General features: G+C 34.3%; 1 protein-coding gene across 1 annotated transcript; it reads right to left on the bottom strand.

Moving 5' to 3' along the window:
* Positions 1-3,241: 3,241 nt before the first annotated feature.
* LOC145637291 (cysteine-rich receptor-like protein kinase 8) lies at positions 3,242-20,812 on the bottom strand. The gene is given in 8 exon segments (XM_081688756.1): positions 3,242-3,535; positions 3,993-4,143; positions 4,302-4,539; positions 4,711-4,921; positions 5,069-5,343; positions 12,642-13,360; positions 15,318-15,349; positions 20,309-20,812. Coding segments are annotated over 8 exon segments (1,950 nt in total). The 5' UTR covers positions 20,339-20,812.
* Between the last annotated feature and the right edge of the window lie 903 nt (positions 20,813-21,715).

Genomic DNA, 21,715 nt, shown 5'->3' with positions numbered 1-21,715 from the left:
TTTGCAGAGAGGTGTTGCTCATTCTTTGTAGGAAAAGTTGAAATTGAGGTTGATTCATGAAATTCTCATCTAAATCATTACAATTTTGAGAAAGTAGTGAGTAAAAGGGGTTATTGGGATCCATATCTATTTTTTTTTATTAATTTCAAAAACTAACACAATAATAACAATAATAACAATAATAATAACACAAATAATAATAATAATAATAATATTAATAACAAAAATAATAATAACAACAATAATAATATTAATAACAATACTGCTAAAATAATAACAATAATAATTATACTTCCAATAATAATAATAATAATAAAAATAATAATAATAATAATATTTATTTTAATAATAATAATAATAATAATAATATTAAAAGGATGACTAATTATGAGGGAGAAATTGAGAGATAATGTAAATACAACAAATTTATGTGAATTTTGAAAATATGAAAATATAGGCAAAATGGGTCTCTATTTGTAGGGAATTTTTTTTTCTAGCCGTTGGTAAATTTTCTTTTTTTTTTTTAATTTTAAAAGCACAAAATACCCGTTACAAAAATATAACCGTTGCAATAATCTGGAATTTCCTGATTGGTCCAAGCAACCTGACAGGACGCGTGTCAGCGCCTGATTGGGCGTGCTGACGCGCCTGTCAGGGCTGCAAGTATAATTTTTTTTTGCTTTTCCTTTCCTCAAAACGCTGCGTTTTGAGGTAAGGTGAGCAAAAAAAAAATTTATTGGCAGCTATGAACGTGGGGCCCACTATTTCTTGGTCTGATTTTAATTTTGCCCGTACTTTGATCATAAAATGATTTGCCCATGGGCATTTTTTATTTAGCCCATTGATGGGGTCTTTTTTTTTTTGGATTAAAACCCAAAAACTACCCATGGGCATTTTTCTCCCCATTGGTGGCAATGCTCTTAGACTCCACTAACACACACTAATCACATAGTAGAGCGTATTCCTATACATTACAGTTAACTAACCACTACTAATTTGAAGCAAATATTTCAACAAATGGTAAGTTTGTAAGGGAAATAACCGTCAACTTTCGTGCATGGAAATGCTAGTCTACCCCAAATAACTTCATTTTACCAAATAATATTTCTTCGAAGTGGTAATGGATGGTAAAAAAAATAAAAATAAATAATATAAATAAAATAAGATTGCCTTAACCATGGAATCGCACGCAATGTAAAATTTATTTGGTTCTTTCTAATTTACACTTATATTCTTTCCTATTACCAACATTTATAACTGTCTATCAAACAAAACACAAAAGGTTTAATGATTTTCATAGTACTTCGAAATTGCATTTTCTAATTGTAGGAAGTAAATTGAGAACAATATATATGCTTCAATTGATGTCATGTTTATAGTGTTGCTCCTGAAATTAGATAATACACCCGGGTGCACCATGCTCATAGTGCACCCGTTGTAAACAAAAAAAGGCGTAAAGAACATATAGTGTTTGATAAAGAACATACCAATGTTTGACAAAGAACATACCTTTAATATGTTCTTTGAGTGTGATCAGTGTGTTCTTTGAGTAAAATTATATGTTCTTTACATTATAACTTATGTTATTTAACATATGTTGATAAACATATTTGTTTTTTTGGGTTTAATAATACAAAGTATGTTCTTTGAATTTGGCGTGTATGTTCTTTAAGGTCGTAGTGACGCCCAAATTCTATTTTTATTATCATATGTCATATTTAAATTACTTTTATTATCGTATATTCTTTGAGTTTGATTAGTGTGTTATTTAGGTATTAACTATATGTACTTTACAATATAAATTATGTTCTTTTAACATATGGTATTTTGAAATTTGATATTGAAATCTTAAATTATTTTTAATTGAAAATAATATTAGAGTAAAAAAAACTAAATTATTATGGGAAGTTAAATTTTTTTTGGAGAGATAGAAAACTATTTTTTGGGGAAATGATATCTTTGGTAAGGATTTTTTAAGAGGTGATCAACATTGGCATGACTCGCATCCCGACCCGATCCAGCCCGAAATAGGGTGGGTTTGGGCAAACCTAAAAATGCATTTTTAGTTAAAACTCAAACTGGGTTAGAAAAAAGCCCGAAAACCCGCTACTTTTCTGCGGGTTTGGGCACGAGAAATTATGATATGGCCCGGCCCTACTATATTTTTTATCACCTCTAAATTTTTTCCGTTAATAATGTGTAATTTTTCAGAAAATCTAATCAAGTTTTTATCTCGTTCTTTTTATTATATCTTTATGCTCTTTGGTAATGCATGTTTTTGTCAATTACAAACATGTTCTTTATCAAATACATGTATGTTCTTTATGAAACACAGGATGTTCTTTCCGCCTTTTATTTATTTATCCGGGTGTATGATGAGCACCGTACACCCGTGTGTATAAACCACGGATTAAAAAATAGGGTGGGTTTGGAAAAGCCTGAAAACCCGATCCCAGCTCGAATAATCTGAAAAAGCCAGCTATATTTTTTGCGAGTTTGGGCAGAATATATAATGTTATAGTTCGAACGAACTCGTTTTTTTTTTTTTTTTTTTTTTTGTCACCTCTAATATATTTTCTCCATTTTTTTTTCTGTTGACTTTGTTTGAATTTTGCATTGGTCACACACTACCTTTGACCTTGTTTTATGATTTATACGTAAGGAAAAATAGTCATCTAAGGTCTTAATTGAATCGTATTTCAATAAATTCTTTTTAATGTTTATTCGTCATAACTTATATTATAAGGAATTAAAAAATATTGATGATTAGATTTATGTATTGACAATTGTGATACATGAAACATATCAAGTAAATTTTTTTGGAGGAAATAGTAAATCTACACATACCCAGGTCAATGCATGTGTGCTTCAAATATCAAAACATGTATAATAACTCATGATGTTTTACATGGAAAAAAATAAAATTGTTTAAGGTTACATATATAAAATAAAAAAATAAAAAAATAAGGATACTTTAGGTATTCTAGACAAACACCAAACTGATAAGCTCCTCAAGGGTATATACACGTGCACTTCTTAAGAGCCAAAAATTACTCTCACAACAAGAGATACATCAAACAATTGCAAGTCGGGCTAACAATATAATTAATCTACTTCAGCCATCAGTTATTAATTAATTACAACAAAGAGGTATTATTATATTTATTATCGAGACATAAAATATTTCTTTGTTGCAATTAATAGTTAACGGAGGAATTATATATGTATCTTTAATATCTTATCACGGATGTAGACCAGTGATCGAGTCCTCATTTTTTGACATAGACCTTAGAATTCTCTCCTTAGAATACTCAGAGGTAGTAACAGTGACAAATGGAGGATGAGAAGGAACTGAAAGAGATAAAGATCGGCTACTGAGCATCAACACGACAGAAGACATAGTTGGTCGGTCCTCGACACTTTCTTGAACACATAACAAGCCAATGTGTATGCATCTTATCATATCAGTTCTTGATGTTGTTAATGTTGGATCTATGATAGATATCGCCGTATTTTCTCTCCAATTTCTCCATACCTATATAACATAAACATTAATTATTTATGTACCATGTATGTAATTAATATTCATTTAATTAGTTGCATTACATAACATTTTTAGGACATTAAATAATTTTATCATGGAGCATTTATATCGAAAGTTGCCTTAAAAGTGAGTATTAAAGAGGATAATATAGGATTATATTGAGGATAAATTTTGGTAGGATATATTTTTGGGGAATATTTCATATTATCTTTTATATTGTTTCCTAATTTCTAGTAACCTAAATTAAGGTAATTCTAGGAATTAGCATTGTATATATGTTTTGCCCAAAATCAATGAAAGTTAAGCTGTGAGTTTACATAATTCTACATGGTATCAGAGCCAGGTTAATTTTTTTTTTTCTCCACAAATTTTTCTTTTCGTGATACACCATGGCCGGGGGTGATGAACCACCACCGCCGCCACCTACAAAAATTATTTGACCACTTACAAAGCTTAATAGATCTTCTGTGTATTCCTCATTATGAAAACTAGAGTTCTTTCGACCTGTAATGATTTCTAGAACTAGTACGCCGAAACTGTAGACATCTGACTTTACAGAGAAGAATCCATGAAATGCATACTCTGGAGCCATATATCCACTGTAATGCATAAAGGAGGTTAAGTGTATTAGGCTTTAATTTGGTATGTACAAGAAAATTGTGCTCATTTTGATGACATTTAATGAATGAATGAATGAGCAAAAATCTAGCAATATATATATGCAATTTCATGTTTAGTAGTATGTTGATGCACTTACTAGGTACCGACGATTCTATTGGTATCCCCTTGGGTTTGATCAACACCAAACAATCTAGCCATGCCAAAATCGGCAATCTTGGGATTCATATCAGCGTCTAGAAGTATGTTGCTTGCTTTAAGGTCGCGATGGATGATTCGTAGTCTAGAATCTTCATGAAGGTAAAGTAGTCCTCGAGCTATGCCTGTTATAATCTTGTATCGCTTTTCCACATCTAAATATTCTCTCTTTTTTACATCTGCACACCAGGGTGATTTCAATTCATTATCATTACTTCATCAATATATTATTTAATTTAATCTAACGATACATATTATGTACATAACTGTATTATCTAGTTTAATCATATCCTATCATATATATCTTACACACATGCTCTAGAACTTAAGGAATTCGAATCAAAACATACCAAACAAGAAGTGATCGAGGCTTGTGTTGGGAACAAACTCGTAAATGAGTATTCTTTCTTCTTCTTCTAAGCAAAAGCCGAGGAGCCTAACAAGATTCCTGTGTTGAAGCTTAGCCACTAACAAAACTTCAGTCTTAAACTCACTGTCACCTTGTCCAGAATCCCTTGACAGTCTCTTTACCGCGACTTCTTGTCCATTTGACAATTTTCCCTGTTTTTGGCAAGCATATACATACTCAATAACCCATAAACCCTTAAAAAAGAATTTATTGTAACATTTTCTTTTCACAATTAAAGTATTCAAATACTAGTAGAGTGATCAATATTAAGTATATAGATCCAACTAGCTAATTAGTACCTTGTAAACGATACCAAATCCACCTCGACCAAGTTTATTAGCGTCTGAGAAGTTGTCTGTTGCCAATCTAATGGTGTCGAGACCAAATTCCAAAGAAACTAAAACTCTACTTTCATCATTTTCTTCTTGAGGAAGAGAGTAGGAAGCGACTAATTAAGCGACTAACTAAAACTCTACAACTGTTGGAACTACGATTAGGATGGCAATTAATGCCGTGTTATTGCTTCCATTACCTGAAAATGATGAAGTTGCATTGGAAAGTTGATGAAGCAAAAGTAATAGTGGTAGCATTGGTTATTTGGTTGTTTTACATATTAACTCATTCTAATACTCTCTCTATTTCAGAATAAGTGCCCCATTTGAAAAACAATACTTTAAGCAATAAGTAATTTGATTATCAGTGAGTATAAATGATAAAAAAATTGATATTCCAAACTATACATGGAAACTTTTATTTATGATAAGAACATAGTCAAGCATGTGCGATTTTGTTTAAATTGTCTACATATATATGTACTCCATATATATTTTTTTCCATAATATCAAATAAAGTTGTTTGATGGACTGTTTCTCAAAAATCTCAACTACTGAAACAAAATATGCAAGGAAATGATTTTGGCACACCTCCATGTGAAAGAGGTTTGAAAATTGTGCTCCCACAATAGGTGCCCCAAAATCATTTTTTTTTTGGCCTAAATCAATTTACCATCACACACGTAAGACTATCTCTCAATACCTTCTTGAAATAGTGATTAAAAGACATTTAAGCAAAAAAATTAAGATAAACGTGACGGGTTACATGACCGGTTGGGACTATTAGGAGCGGATTAGGTATAAAGGTGGGATTATTAAAAGGAATCCCAAAGGTGGGATTATTCCCATCAATTTTTCCACATATATATATATATATATATATATATATATATATATATATATATATATATATATATATATATATATATATATATATATATATATATATATATATATATATATATATATATATATATATATATATATATATATATATATATATATATATATATATATATATATATATATATATATATATATATATATATATATATTTGGATAACAAAATTAGATTTAGAAATTAGACATCGTAACAAATCTAATAAAATCTCAGAAGATTAAATTATATCTTTTTTTCTATAAGTATAATAGTGAAATGAAATTATAGTTGAGTGTATAATAAGTGTACACTATTGACATGTTGCTAGTAAAAAGTAAAAAGCGAAAAAAAAAGGTAGTTTTTATGGGTATAATACTTTGACCTAGTTCAATAACATAGTATATAGTAGGTTACAAAATATCCCAATCCAATTCATATTTCGAAGTTTTGATGTTCAAACTCAAAATTCCTTCCAATATATATATAATTAGTCAAAGTTTTGATGTTTATTAGTCAAAAGCTCTTAATTCATTGAATAAATTCAAAGTTTTGACATTTGAAAAAGTCTTCCTAATCCAATCCATGGATGGTGCAATATATTTAAAGACCGTTATTTATATAAGTCAAGGGATAAGATAGCGGTATCCACTTAAAAAATCTAGGGAAATTCTCTTTGGTGAACTCCAACTTTTTACTTTTCTAAGTGGTAAACGTTTTTAAAATTAATTATCAATGGTAAACCTAAATTATTGATTACTTTTAATAAAAACCCTTAACTATAGTTAGTTTTTTTTTTTTTTAATAATTAAATTATTATAGAAGTTTTTTTTAAAAAAAAAAAAAAACAATCACCAAACCCCTCCCCCACCCAACCAGCAGCCCCGACCACCAGCCCTCCCGACCACCAAACAACCTCCCAGCCCAACCCCCGACCACCGAAACCCCCACCTGACCTAACCCCAACCACCGAAACCACCATCTGACCTAGCCCCGACCCCTAAAAACGCCACCCCGATCCCCAAAACAACAACGAACTCCAACAAAACCACCGCTACCCCCACCGCAAAACCCTAACTCCAACGAAACCACCCCCACCTAATTTAAATTGGCCGGTCGCATTCCAAAACCACCACCTGACGAACCCATACCGCCCCTCCCCCTACCATCTCCTCCCTCTGAAACACCATGTTGAACCCCAAAATTAAAAGCCCAAAAATCGAATTTTAAGGCTTCGATTTTGGGGTTTTAAGGTTTCGCGTGGTGGTTTTTGGATGGGCGGCGGCGACGTGGGCCTGGGGGAGGGGACTTGGGCTGCCGACGAAGTGGATTTGGGTGGGTGTTGTGGGGAGGCTGTTGGGCTAAGGTGGCTCAATAGTGGGGGGTTAGAGGTGGTGGTTTGGGAGATGTCGAGATGGGTCAGAGGTGGTCAGGCGTCGTCGGCTCCGGGGGTTTGGAAGGGCCGCCGGCCGCCGGCAGGGGGAAGGGAGGCTTGGCAGTGGGTGGGGGAAGGGGTGGTGGATTTTTTTAATTTTAGTCTAATTTTAAATTGTTAAAAATAATAAAAAACCTAACTATAGTTAAATATTATTGTTAAAAAAAAACCTAACTATAGTTAAATTTTTAATAAAATATAATAATTAATGTCATAAGTAATAAGTATAAAAAGTTAGAGTTTACCAAAGATAATTTTATAAAACTTTGTTTACCACTTAGAAAATGAAAAAGTTGGAGTTCACCAAAGAGAATTTCCCAAAAGGGGAATTCTACTATGGTCATTCCTCACTTTGACCACCACTATAATAAAATTTGATTGGCCAATTTTTGCTATCCTTAATTAGTTGGTCAAACTTGTTTTCTTATTTTTCTATTTTTATTTCTTTTATATTTTCTGAAAATTATATTTTGCTATTTCGAAATTCTATTTTTATATTTCGAAATTGTTTTACTAAAATCATCTTTTAATTAAACCCAAAAATAAAATTAAATTAAAAATTAAAAAAAAATCTTTTTTCATTGTTCTTCGTTGTTCTTCAAACTTCTTCAATATTCTTCATCTACGGATGAATTTAACCTCCAATTAATGATCTTTGTACTTTAGAGGTACTTGCGCATCAATGGACATCAAATATATAGCCAAATCCAAACTGCTTATTCGATATATTAAGTTTTTCGAATTTTGAGTTTTAGCGCAAATGGGATTGATTTTTTTTTTTTTGAAAGGAATGAGATTGGTTTTTAATCCTTGAATAATTTGTTTTTACGGTACAAAATCCATCAATTGATGCGAAATTGTCGTCTTTATGTAATCGAAATCAAAATTTTAAGTTTTTCAAATATTTGGGTTCGATTAGAAATTATGAGAAGAAAACGATACAATTTTTTTTGCGAAACATATTTGATCTGCAAAAAAACGATTATGTAAATTTAAATATTATTTGTGTATATGTAACCCAGATACAAATTGGACATTACCTGTATAAAATATCTATATTAATTATTGGCTACGACCATACGTTCATTTGGACATTACTAATTATTAGAATAGAATGACTTCGAATGCCATTTAGATGATGTGATTAAAATCTAATTGGATTTGTACCAATTATACATGTCTAACTGCCGTGTATATTATGTTTCTGTAATTTCTAAATAATAAATTGACATTGCTAAATTGTATTTCCTTTACTTTGCAATTTTAAACTGTTAATATCCTACTACTATACCATTTGTGTCATAAACCAACTATACTGAAATTCGGTTCAATTACTATTATTAATTATACTATAGGTTAGTACCTATTGATTTAAAAACCCACAATTATTTTAGTAGTAGAAAATTATACTCCGTATTACGAGTATATCTTAATACCTAAAGATTAAACAACTATAATTATTGTTGAATGTATATATTTTAGTCAAAGGAGATAATTAGCTTTACAATTATCTTCCTAGTTTAAAGCTTCTGTTAGACATAACGTGTTTTATGGAGATTGATTCCTATTTTGTAGCCTAGGGTCAAGCTTATACTTTGTATATACTGTACAATTGAATGAGCATAGGAAGCAAAATATTCCCATCTTCTTTCATTGTATCAAGCTAATTATCTTCTTTGACTAAAATATATACATTATATCTAACAATTATCTTCTACTGTTGCTCATAATTATTACGAAGTACTGTATATTTTAAAATTTTGATTATATGAATTTGTTAAAAAAAAAAAAAGAACTTATGCATATAATAGATGTTTACGTGCTATTATTGAATATTGTAATTATAAGAATCCAAATTATATGAGATTATATTGAAGATATATTTACAGAATATTTTGTGAGATATGATTAGGATATTTATGTGGTGAATATCTTGTAATTAAATTAGTTGCTTTCCTAAAATTCTAGATTATCTTTTATTCTAGGTTTTAGTAAATCTTGTAACCTATAAATATTATTGAGCAATGAAGGAGAGGCTAAGCCGCATTACAGCAATTTCTACAGATTACTTTATGATATTTACCTTTCTCAATTGTAATCATTTATCCTATAAATAAGCAATCACCACTTATTGTCTTAGGTTAATGATGATGAAACTCATATGAATTACTTTCCTTTCTTTTAAAAAAATCAATCAAATTCATTTCTTTTTTTGACAAAAAAAAAATCAATCATAAAGCAAATCAATTACTCCGTAAATTCTTTAACTTTCTTTTTTTAAAATCAATTAAGGCAATCAAATTCATATGAAATATTTTGTTTACAAATAAAGGTATGGATGTAACATTGAATGTGCTATTGTTTTCGTAAAATTAAGCAATCAACAGCTAATCTTAATCTTATATTAAATATTAAAGGCAAAGTTTTTTGTAAACTAATCGGGAATTTATCACATGCCATTATTAATTAACTTGTATTGTATTTTTGAATAGTTGCTATAATTATGTGTATACATACACTAGTAGAATAAATATAATGGGAAGCCCCAAATGACAAGCGGTTTTGCAATTCCGCTTGCAATATTGTAAATGGCAAGCGGTTTAGGGTGAACCGCTTGTCAAATTGTAAATGGCAAGCGGTTTGGAACATGAACCGCTTGCCATTTGTTTAAAAAACCCTAAAATCTCACATTCTCTCTCCTCCTCCTCTATATTTCTCACGTTCTCTCTCCTCCTCCCCTCAGTTTTCACGTTCTCTCTCCTCCTCTATATTTCTCGCGCTCTCTCTCCTCCTCCCTTCCATTTTCACGCCCTCACTCTCTCCAGCTCTCCTCCATCTCCTTCTCTTTCTTCTCTCATCTCCGTTCTCCATCTCCATGAGTTTTAATTTCATTGCTTCTCAGTCCGGTGGTGGTGCGACCATCGAAAAATTCGACCCACGACCATATTTTCGAGCAAATTCGAGCATAGACCATCCTTTTCGAGCAAATTCGAGTTTAGACCATAATTTTCGAGTTTTTTAGGTCAAATTCGACCATAAAACTCTAGATTTAGAGTTTTCTTGGTCGAATTTGACCCTTAAAACCCAAATTTCAAGCCAATTTCGAGGTTATGGTGGAATTCATGGTATTTTTTTTTTAAGTTTTTTTTTTTTAATTTTATGGTGATGTGTGGTTGAATTGATTTGTTTCAGGCCGATCTGGTGTTAATGGGGGGTTTTGGTGGGGGTCGTGGTGGGCGAAGTAGGTTGGGATCTGGTGTTGGTGGGGGTTTTGGTGGGGGTCTTGGTGGGCGAATGAGCTGGGATATGATGGATGGTGGGGGTCGTTTTACGCGAAAATGGTTGGAATTTGGTGGATGGTGGTGGTGCGCGTGCGTGGACGGTGGTGGTGGTGGTGCATGTGGACAGTGGTGGTGATGGAGCAAGTGAACAAGAGCTGTTGTTTTTTTTTATTATTACTTGTATTAATTTTTTTTTTTTATGAAATGTAATACTTACAAGTTACAACAATCAATTAATTTATCTAAATATTATTGGTTTTACATATAGTTTGTTCGTGTATCAATTTTAGTGAAAAACACCCAAAAAAAAAATTATTTTTATAGCCATAATGGGCAGCGGTTTGGCGCCAAAACCGCTGCCCATTCACTACAAATGGCAAGCGGTTCTGAACCGCTTGCCATGTAAAAGGCTAATGGCAAGCCCCCTAAAAGCATGCGGTTCAGAATCGCTTCCCATAAGGGGGTTTGAACCGCTTGCCATTACATATTTTCTACTAGTGATAATACAAAAGTTGTCACCTGAAATATAATTTCATTAACTTGCTATCAGACAAAGGAATAGTTTTTTTATATTTACGTAATTTACGCATTGTAACTGTGTTGATACATGTCTTTGGACTTTTGGTTAGGTCAAAACTTTTAAATGTACGAAAAATGAATGTAATCAAACAATTAAGAAAAAGGGTAGGTGTTGGTATAAACTTGTTTAGGGTATTACCCTTATGCATTTATCAATACTTAAACATTAGGTCTTATACTACATATAATTATCATTAGCTTAGGTAAAAATCGTGTGGCAAATATATCACACGTAATACAATAATGCTAATTTGACTCTTGGCATGAATAGTTTTAAAACGATTATGCCCATGGAATTTTTCTAAAGGTGGGTGTTTTAATTAGTTATATTGAAGTATATGCTTACATAATTAATACCACTATAGTAGATATATAAGTTACCATTGATATTAAACCTTAGCTTGGTAACATGAAATGTAGTCTGTCAATCAAAGACCAAAGTCATATTCACTATCAATTAAGAATATAACAAGATATTAATGAATTAAAAAACAATACTTGGTAATGTCCATAGAACGTATGGTCGTGACCAATAATTAATAGAGATGTTTCATATAGGTAATGTCCTATCTGTATTTGGGTGGGTAAAATCTGATCCATATACACAAACACAATTTTAATTTACATATTTGTTTTTTTGGATCAAAGAGGTTTTATAAAAAAAAAACTGTATTGGTTTCTTCTTAGAATTTTCCGACGAACCTATATTCTTGAAAAACTTAAAATTTTGATTTCGATTACATAAAATCGGCGATTTCGCATCAATTGATGGATATTGTACAATCAAAATCAGTTATTGAAGGATTAATAAATCAATCCCATGTTCGCTAAAACTCGGAATTCGAAAAACTCAAAAATTTCGAATACACTGGTTGGATCTGGCCATATTTTTTTATGTCCATCGTTGCGCAAGTACCACTATAGGAAACTGGTCATTAATTAGAGGTTTGATTCATTCATAGACTAAGAACGATGAAAAAGCATGAAAAACAACGAAGAACACTAAAGAACAATTTTTTATTTTGATTTTTTTATTTAATCTTATTTTAGGATTTTATATAAAAGTAATTTTATTATATAATTTTCGAAAATAAAAAATATAATTTCAAAATCAAAAAATAGTTTCCGAAAAATGAAAAAAGAATTATAAATAGAAAAAAAAAAGGGTTTGACCAACTATTTAAGGAAGGGAAAAATTGGCCAATCAAATTTTATTATAGTGATGGTCAAAATGAGGAATGACCATATTAGAATTTTTATTCCCAAAAATCTAAAATAATGCCCTCGATTTTATTACTCTTTCAAAAAGATTTGGTGTATTAAATTTGGAGCACCTAGCCATCGTGTGCATATAGATCTAGTATTTACCCGATGGAGGAGCTGACGGTGGAGGAGATGATGGACTCGACACGTCGATGTAAAACAAATAATCCTCGTATCTTAGCTTGCAACTCGGTCCAAGAATCTGCGCTCCTGTGTTATTAGTTGAGCCACTAGGTATCATTTCACTAATAAAATCCCCAAGACAATTAAAGCAGTTTCGTTGCGACAAATCTGGAGAACATTGAGCAAACGCATATATGCTACCAAAGCTTCCGTAACTATCATTTCCAGTTGCAAACTTAAGTTGAGAATCACCCTTCGAAGCATCATTTCGAAGCCTATTTAATAACGTTCCTAGCACTTGATTAAACTGGTTAACGTTATTAGTCACCTTTTTTGTATTCCTTAACGTTGATGAAGGTTGTTCTTCTCGGCTTCCCAATATTGTCCGATTTGCATAACGTAGCATACAATCGTCGTACCACCCGATAGCTTCCTTTTGTGTTGGGCAAAGCCGTGGAAGCATAGTTATTGAGTCATCGAGACATTTATAACAATGTTGGAACGTTACATCACCTCCACATAGCGCGATCCCATTAACTTGGTCAGGTTCCTCGCCGGTTGAGAAGTTATAGAAGCGGGAGTTGATTTGAGTGTTGGATGATATAGACGAGAAGAAGGTGTTGAGATTGGCTTCGTATATGCTAGTACTTGTGTAATTGCCGTAGGTGTCTATGCAATAATGTGCAATAAAATTTTGCTGGCTAATTACGATGGAAATAAAATGAAATTGAATAAGAATATGAATATAATGAACAACTTTAGGCATTCTCATTTCTTACTCTTTTATTTTCTATATCACATTACAAAGTTTAGAATTAACGAAAATATATATATGCACATTAGATGAAGTTAGACGGTTCTACATGTATTAGGTGTAGACACTGGCGTGTTTGGAATTAATCTAGAAGACATTTATTGAACTTAGAAAAGTAAAATGCTACAAGTATGTACTACGTATAAAAGTGTAAAAGTCAAAAGAGAGGTAGACAGTGTGTTGACTAGTAATTGCCTTGGCATGGCACGTGGAATGTCAATGCCTTTTATTTACAACCCCCTGTATATTGAAATACGTGCACCTAGGCTAGGTTTTTTAATTTTAATTTTTTTTGCTCATTTAAATATTTTACAATGATCTAGTAATATTAAATGAGTAGAAAATATCCTAAGGTGTTAGTTTCTTACTTTCTTGCACCTGTTTGTAGATAAACTTTTTTAAATGATACGTAAGTCATGTTTTCACCTCATACAATATTTAATTGAAAGACTATACTCTACTCCGTCTTAATTGTTAGTGTATGCGTCTTGTAACTATTTTAAAATATAAAGGGAAATTCTCAATGGTGCTCTTAAGGTTTTATTTGTTCTCAATGGTAAACACTAAAAAAACATATTATCAATGGTGATCTATAATTTGTAGAACTAATTCAGTGGTAACAATAATGACATTAATCCATAATTATCAGCCTAACCTTAGTTAACTAATGATATAATGACTAATATAACCCTATTAATTAAGTAAAAAAATTTAAAAAAAAACCCAGCCACCCCAACCCACTGCCAGCCCCCTCCCCTACCAGCGGCGGTCGACGACCGGCGACCCTCTCATTCCCTTCCCCTGGCGCCGGCGACCCTTTCCCTCCCCTCCCCTAGCGCCAGCGACCCTTTCCTTCCCCCGTTTCCCAGCCAGCCAGCCACCCCTTTCACAAATTTCACAAATTTTTTTTTCTTTCTCAAATTTGTAGACCACACTCCCTCTCTCTTCGAATTTCCGTGACATTTTCTGGAGGACGGAACTCTGAAATCTCTCCCAAACCAAACTACACCACCAATAGAAAACTCGAAGAGAGAGAAAAACACTCAAAAATACCTTTAATTTTCTTCAATGGTGGTTTCTGATGATGTAACACCGATTTCTGGTCGTCTTAGTTAAGATACACCTACCGAATTGACCCGATTCGTTGATCTGGAAATTCGTAGCCTGGTTAGATCTTTATCGAAACCTAGAGCTATTGTTAATGGTAAAAATGATGATAATGATTGTGGGTGTTTTGTTTAATGGTGAAAATGATGATGTTCATGGTGGTGGTTGTGGGCGCCGCGAAAGAGAGAAAGGAAAGGATGGTGGTGGTGGGCGCCGGAGTCGTGGGTAGGCGGGGGCTGTGGGTTGTGGGAGGGGAGAAGAAGTGGGTGAGTTTTTTTTTAAATAGGGGTATTTTAGACATTTCTCTTTTTCTCCCTTTTAAAACATCAACCATGATTAATATTTCCTTAAAATGCTTAACTAATGTTACCACTTAATTAATTTTACAAATTATAGATTACCATTGATAATTTGTTTTTTTAGTGTTTACCATTGAGAAAAAATAAAATCTTAAGAGCACCATTGAGAATTTCCCAAATATAAATTAATCCTTGACTTGTGTATCCTTCAAAAAACTTGTGTAATTTTTTTTGTACAAAAAGAATAATAAAAGTTTTAATCCTTACAATTATGTAAAATGTAGTATACGAGCGTATGACTTTCTACCCAATATCACAACTGACTTTGCTGATGGAATACTCCGTATTATATTCATCTGTACTTTTAACTTTATTTATTTATTTTTTGAAACAACTAAACTTTAATTATTATTCCGTAGTTAGTAATTATTAATTAACTAATATGGAGTAATATTAATTATTGATATGAGCTGAGAAGAAAAATTTAGCTCAAAAGAATAGGGCCTAAGAAACCAAATTTCAATGATATATGGTTTCTTATGTTTGTTGCCACTATTATGGTACGAAATTTGTATTGTTATTAGAGTTTGGTTTGTTATATTTATGTTAATATTGTAAATTTGGCAAGTCTATCTTGTTAGGAGTTTTAGGCAAGTTAGGTATTCTATTGTATTGAGTATATATTTGTGATTAATGGAATACAGAAGGCTAAGCCGTTTTCTCCACAATATTCTTGAGTTTAACATGGTATCAGGCCTCTCTAATTTCTAGAGAATTTTTCGATCTTGGTTTGTTCTTCCGCAATTTATTTCCGCATACAATTCTTGATCTAATTCCGCAATTTGTATTGTTTAATTGTGAGATTAGGGCTTCGATTTTTCTTACACATATTATTTTTGGTCGAAATTAGGGATTTCATACCCTAATTTCGTTGGTTTGTGCGTGCTACTATTGTGGTACGTTGTTGGTTTGCTGTTGTCTTGTTGTTGCAAGGCAGTGGGTGTGTTCGTGAGTGTGCTGCTGCTAGTGTGGTGGTGCTCGTCGATTGGTGTAGTTGTGTTTGTGTGCTTCGCCTATTGCTAGCGTGGTGCGTGGTCGTTTGCGGTGCATTATTTAAGGTGTGCTGCTCGTGTAGGGTGTTTTGCATTGTTGCTGCTCGTGTGAGCAGTAGGTGCTTGGTTTGGTGTGTGTTGTGGTATCATGGTGCTGCGAGTTCTTTTTGTTCTTGTGCGTGTGGTGCTGCGAGTGTGGTGCTATACGTGTCTTGTGGCGGGGAGCCTTTCTTGTGGTTTTCCTCGTTCGTATTCTTTCTTGAGGTTGGTTTATGGTTTTTGCAATTTTTTTTACAGAAGAAATAGTTAGTGGCTTGCCTCTTCATTCTCATTGTTGTCTCACATTGAGATATTTTGTTTACCGTGTGGTGCAATATATTGGTTTATTTATTGCATTGTTAAGGTTGTTACTTACTATTTGTTTCCTTATTAATTAAAGGAATAAATAGTTAGTGCATTATTGTGGTATCCTTTTTATTAGAGGATATTAAGTTAGTGGCTCTTATCTTTATTAGAGGTATTCTTGGTTTGTTTGTGCAATTGTGGTGGTTTCTCTGCACTTTGGTGGTCTTTGTGTTGCGCAGGGTATCCGTGGTTCTATAGCTCGTCTCTTCGCTTATTGTTGAGCTGGTTTTGTGTATTTTGGTGAAGTTTGGTGATTTATTTATTGTTGGTGCGTGTGGTTGGTGCTCCATTGTGGTCCTTGGCTATTGTTTGAGGCAGTGTGCTGTTGAGCTAGTTTGGTGTTTTTTTTTTCAATGGGGGCTCAATCTAACCGTCCATTTGAGCATGTTACCGACGCAGATCGTCGTAGTGTTCCTACTATCTCTGATGAGCAATGGAAAGATCTTCTATATGTCATCCAAAGCTCGAGTTCTTCATCTATTCGCACCTATACTTCTATCGATTGGCTCATTGATTCTGGAGCTTCAAATCATATGTCTGGTAATATTGACTTATTCACTAATTTATCTGATATTTCGTCTCTTGTTGGTTTGCCTAATGGGAATAGCACTACTGTTACAAAAGAAGGGAGAGTTATTCTGTCTGATAATTTAGCCCTTGATAATGTTCTTTATGTTCCTGCTCTTAAATGCAACTTGTTGTCTGTGTCTCAGTTGTTAGAAAAACAATCCTATTCTGTTATGTTCACTGACAAGCGCATTATTCAGGACCACAGTTTGAGGAACCTGATTGGAGCGGGGGAGCAGTGTGATGGGGTCTATATTTTCCGTTCGGTTCGTGCTCGGAATCCTCAGGCAAACAAAGTGGTAATTTCAGATGCTAGTTTGTTATGGCACAAATGTCTTGGTCATCCATCAATGCAAGTGGTTAGTTCTCTTCCGGTAGTTTCTCGTAGTACTCATGATCATAGTAGTTCCTCTGGTTGTTCGTTTGATTGTGATATTTGTTTTATGGGGAAGCAACCCCGTAACTCTTTTCCATTGAGTATGAATAGAGCATCCGGTATATTTGATTTGATTCATTGTGATATTTGGGGTCCGAATAAGATTTTGTCTAGTAGTGGTGCTCGGTATTTCTTAACCATTGTTGATGATTTTTCTCGTGCTACTTGGATATTTTTTATGGTTGGAAAATACGAAGCTTCACAGTTGATTCGTGAGTTTTGTGCTTTGGCTAAAACTCAATTTGGCCGTAAGGTGAAATTTGTTCGTAGTGATAATGGTCAAGAGTTTCTGAGTTTGGGGTCCTTCTTTGCAAAGAAGGGTATCTTGCATCAATCGCCGTGTGTTGACATGGCTCAGCAGAATGGTAGAGTTGAACGTAAACATCGTCACATTCTCAATGTGGCTCGTGCTCTGCGATTTCAGGCAAAGTTGCCTAAGTATTTTTGGGGTGAGTGTGTTATGACTGCCGTACATTTGATTAATAGGACTCCGACTCCAGTTCTTCGTGGGAAAACCCCTCATGAGTGTTTGTTTGGTCAAGTGCCGTCTTATGATAGCATTCGGGTTTTTGGTTGTCTTGCTTATGCTTCTAATCGCCCTCGGATTAAAAGACAAGTTCGATTCTCGTTCTCGAAAGTGCATCTTTGTTGGTTATCCCAATGGGAAGAAAGGTTGGCGCTTGTATGACTTGGTTACTAATGAATTTTTCATTTGTCGTGATGTTCAATTTTTTGAAGATAAGTTTCCGTATCTTGATTCTCTTCCAGATGAACGACGAATATTTTTCAAACCCACCGATGTGGGATTACGATGATGATGCTGCATTTATGGTGAATGATGTGCAAATGGGGGACGAAAATCCCGAAGTACCCTCCTCCGCAGCCAGACCGCGGGAGGACGTGCTCAACCGCAGCCTAGCTGCGGCCCAGTCTGCCCAGTACACCCCGCAACAGTCTCCAGCAGAAGGAACCGCAGCCAGGTCGCGGGGAAAAGCTCCCAACCGCAGCCCAGCTGCGGACCTTGCTGTCCAGCTGCAGCAGCAAGGTGGGAGCGCTGCTGCCCAGCCCCAGCAGCACAGCAGCACGGCTGCACAGCTCCAGCAGCTAGCTGTGCTGCCTGCCACGACCGAGCCAGCCACCGGTGTGCCAGGAGATGACCGGCAGCCGGTGGTGGCGTTAGATGGTGGTTTGGCGTTAGATGGTGGTTTGACGTCTCGTGATAATTTCGGTAGTGTCCAGCGACCGACTAGTATTGTTGAGCGTGAAATAGTTGATGAAAATATTGTCATTAATACGGAATATTTGAGGGGGAGTTCGTCGGATAATTTCGGTCGTGGTCATCGTAAAAAACGGCCTCCTTCGTGGCATCGGAACTATGTCACTCATACTATCATTACTGAAAATATAGACCCCTCTACATCAACTGTCGTCCCTCCTCAATCACATTCCTCAGGTAAACCTTTCCCTATAGCTTGTCATGTTGAATATAATCGTTTTTCTAACAAACACAGGTGTTTTCTGGCGATGATCACTAAGGGAAAGGAACCGTCTTCATTCAAAGAGGCGGTTAAAGACGTCGGTTGGCATAAGGCTATGCAAGATGAGATTGATGCTCTAGAACGCAATGACACATGGACCGTTGTGGATCTTCCTCCAGGCAAGAGGGCTATTGGTAGTGGTTGGGTGTACAAAATAAAGTACACAGACAAGTCAAAGGTGGAACGTCTCAAGGCTCGTTTGGTTGTTCATGGCAACCGACAGGTTGAAGGTGTTGATATAATGAGACGTTCGCTCCAGTAGCAAAGATGACTACGGTACGTGTTTTGTTGTCTGTTGCAGTATCTTTGAATTGGGAGTTACATCAGATGGATGTTCATAATGCTTTTCTTCATGGTGATTTGGATGAAGAAGTATATATGCAATTACCTCCAGGGTACAGTACTCCGACACCTGGCAAAGTATGCAGGTTGGAGAAATCTTTATACGGCTTGAAGCAAGCCCCGAGACAGTGGTTTGCAAAACGGTCAAGTGCTCTGCGAGGTTTTGGGTTTAAAAACTCATATGCTGATTACTCTCTATTTAGCTATGTACAAGGCAGTGTCTCTTTGCATGTTCTTGTATATGTCGATGACTTGATAATTGCCGGCTCCTCTCATGATGCCATTGTTCGTTTTAAAGCTTATTTGAGCAAATGCTTCTATATGAAGGATTTGGGTTTGCTTAAGTATTTCTTAGACATTGAGGTTGTTCGGAGTCCCGCGGGCATCTTTCTTTCACAACGAAAGTATGCTCTTGATATTTTGATTGAGGTAGGAATGTTGGGTTGTAAACCCATTGATACTTCGATGGAGCAGAATCATCGTCTTGCTCATGCTTCCGGTGAGCCGTTCGCTCATCCGAAACAGTATCGTCATTTGGTTAGTCGTTTGGTTTACTTGTCGGTCACTCGACCGGAGTTGAGTTATTCAGTGCATGTTTTGGCACAGTTTTTGAGTGTTCCACAGGTCTCTCATTGGGATGCGGCCATTCGTGTCTTGCGCTATCTTAAGGGTAGTCCGGGACAAGGTATTTTGTTGCGACCTACGACAGATTTACTCTTGACGGCGTTTTGTGATAGTGATTGGGCGGCATGCCCGTTGAGTTGGCGTTCCTTGTCAGGTTATTTTGTTTTCTTAGGTCGTTCCCCTGTTTCTTGGAAGACTAAGAAACAGCCAACTGTAGCCACATCCTCATCTGAAGCCGAATACAGGTCTATGTCCCTCACTTCTCGTGAGTTGAAATGGTTGAAAATGTTGTTGTTTGTTCTTGGTGTTAAGCATTCAAAGCCTATGCAGTTGTTTTGTGATAATCAGTCGGCTTTGCATATAGCTAAGAATCCGGTGTTTTATGAACGTACGAAGCATATTGAGGTAGACTGTCATTTTGTTCGTGATGAGTTGATAAACAGTAATATTTCTACCTCATATCACTAGTAGAAAAATACAATAAGGCACCCCCATAAAGGCACCGGTTCAGGCCAAACCGGTGCCCTAAACCGACCCAAATTTGGGCGCCATTTTACACAAATATAAAAGGCACTAGTTGAGACCAAACTGGTGCCAAAAACTAAAAGGGCACCGGTTTGAACCGGTGCCAATTGAACCGCTCCTAAATTAAAAAAAAAAAACCGGTTAAACTTTATTATTATAAAAAAAAAACCCGCCCATATATAAACCCCCCCAAACCCTATTTCTCATTTCGCCGCTTCTCCTCTCCTCTTCTCTCCTTCTCTTTCTCTCTCCTCTTCTCCTCTCCTCCTCTTTCGCTCACCACTTCACCAGTCTTTCTCATCTCCTCCTTCCCTTTCTCATCTCCTCCTTCTCCCTCAAGACTAAGCTACCACGTCTCCTTCTCCTTCTCCTTCAAGCCCACCACGAAGACCACCACGGAGACCACTACGAACACCACCACGGAGACCACCAGGAGCACATGCAACACCACGAACACGTCTCCTTTTCCCTCAATTTCTGGGTTTTTTTTTTCCGATTTCACTTTAGGTTTTTTTTTTTTTTTTTTTTTTTTTTTTTTTTTTTTTTTTTGCGATTTTGATTTTTTTTTGTCAATTTCTGGTTTTTTTTAACTCGATTTTAATAGATTTATTTTTTTCGATTTTGATTTTTTGTTTTCGATTTTGATTTATTTTTTTCGATTTTGATTTTGATTTATTTTTTTCGATTTTGATTTTGATTTATTTTTTTCGATTTTGATTTTATACATTTTGTTTTCGATTTTGATTTTAATACATTTTGTTTTCGATTTTGATTTTTTGTTTTTCGATTTCTGGGTTATTTTTTTCCGTTTTCAATTTTGATTTTTTTTTTCGATTTTTGTTTATTCGATTTTAATATATTTTGTTTTCGATTTTGATTTTTTTTTTCGATTTCTGGATTATATTTTTTCTTATGTTTGATTTTGAATTTTTTTTTCGATTTTTGTTTTTGTTTATTCGATTTTAATATATTTTGTTTTCGATTTTGATTTTTTGTTTTTTGATTTATAGGTTTTTTAATTTTTATTTTTTATCTGGGTTTTTTCGATTTCAATTTTTTTTCGATTTCAATTTATTTCCATTTCTGGGTTTTTTTTTTTATTTCTGGGTATTTTTCGATTTAATTTTTTTTCGATTTAATTTTTTTGCGATTTCAATTTTTTTTCTGGGTTTGAATCTTAATTTTTTTCCTGGGTTTGAATCTTAATTTTTTTTCTGGGTTTGAATTTCAATTTTTTTTTCTGGGTTTGAATCTTAATTTTTGTAATTTTAGTTTACATTGAGTTTTTATTAATGTCGGTGTTTTAATTGATGCAGGTGAAGAATCAAGGTGTTGATTTTGGAATTT

The sequence above is a fragment of the Chenopodium album genome, chromosome 6 (genome assembly GCF_948465745.1).
Source record: "Chenopodium album chromosome 6, dcCheAlbu1.1, whole genome shotgun sequence".
Lineage (NCBI taxonomy): Eukaryota > Viridiplantae > Streptophyta > Magnoliopsida > Caryophyllales > Amaranthaceae > Chenopodium > Chenopodium album.
This window is presented reverse-complemented; position numbering and strand designations above follow the sequence as displayed.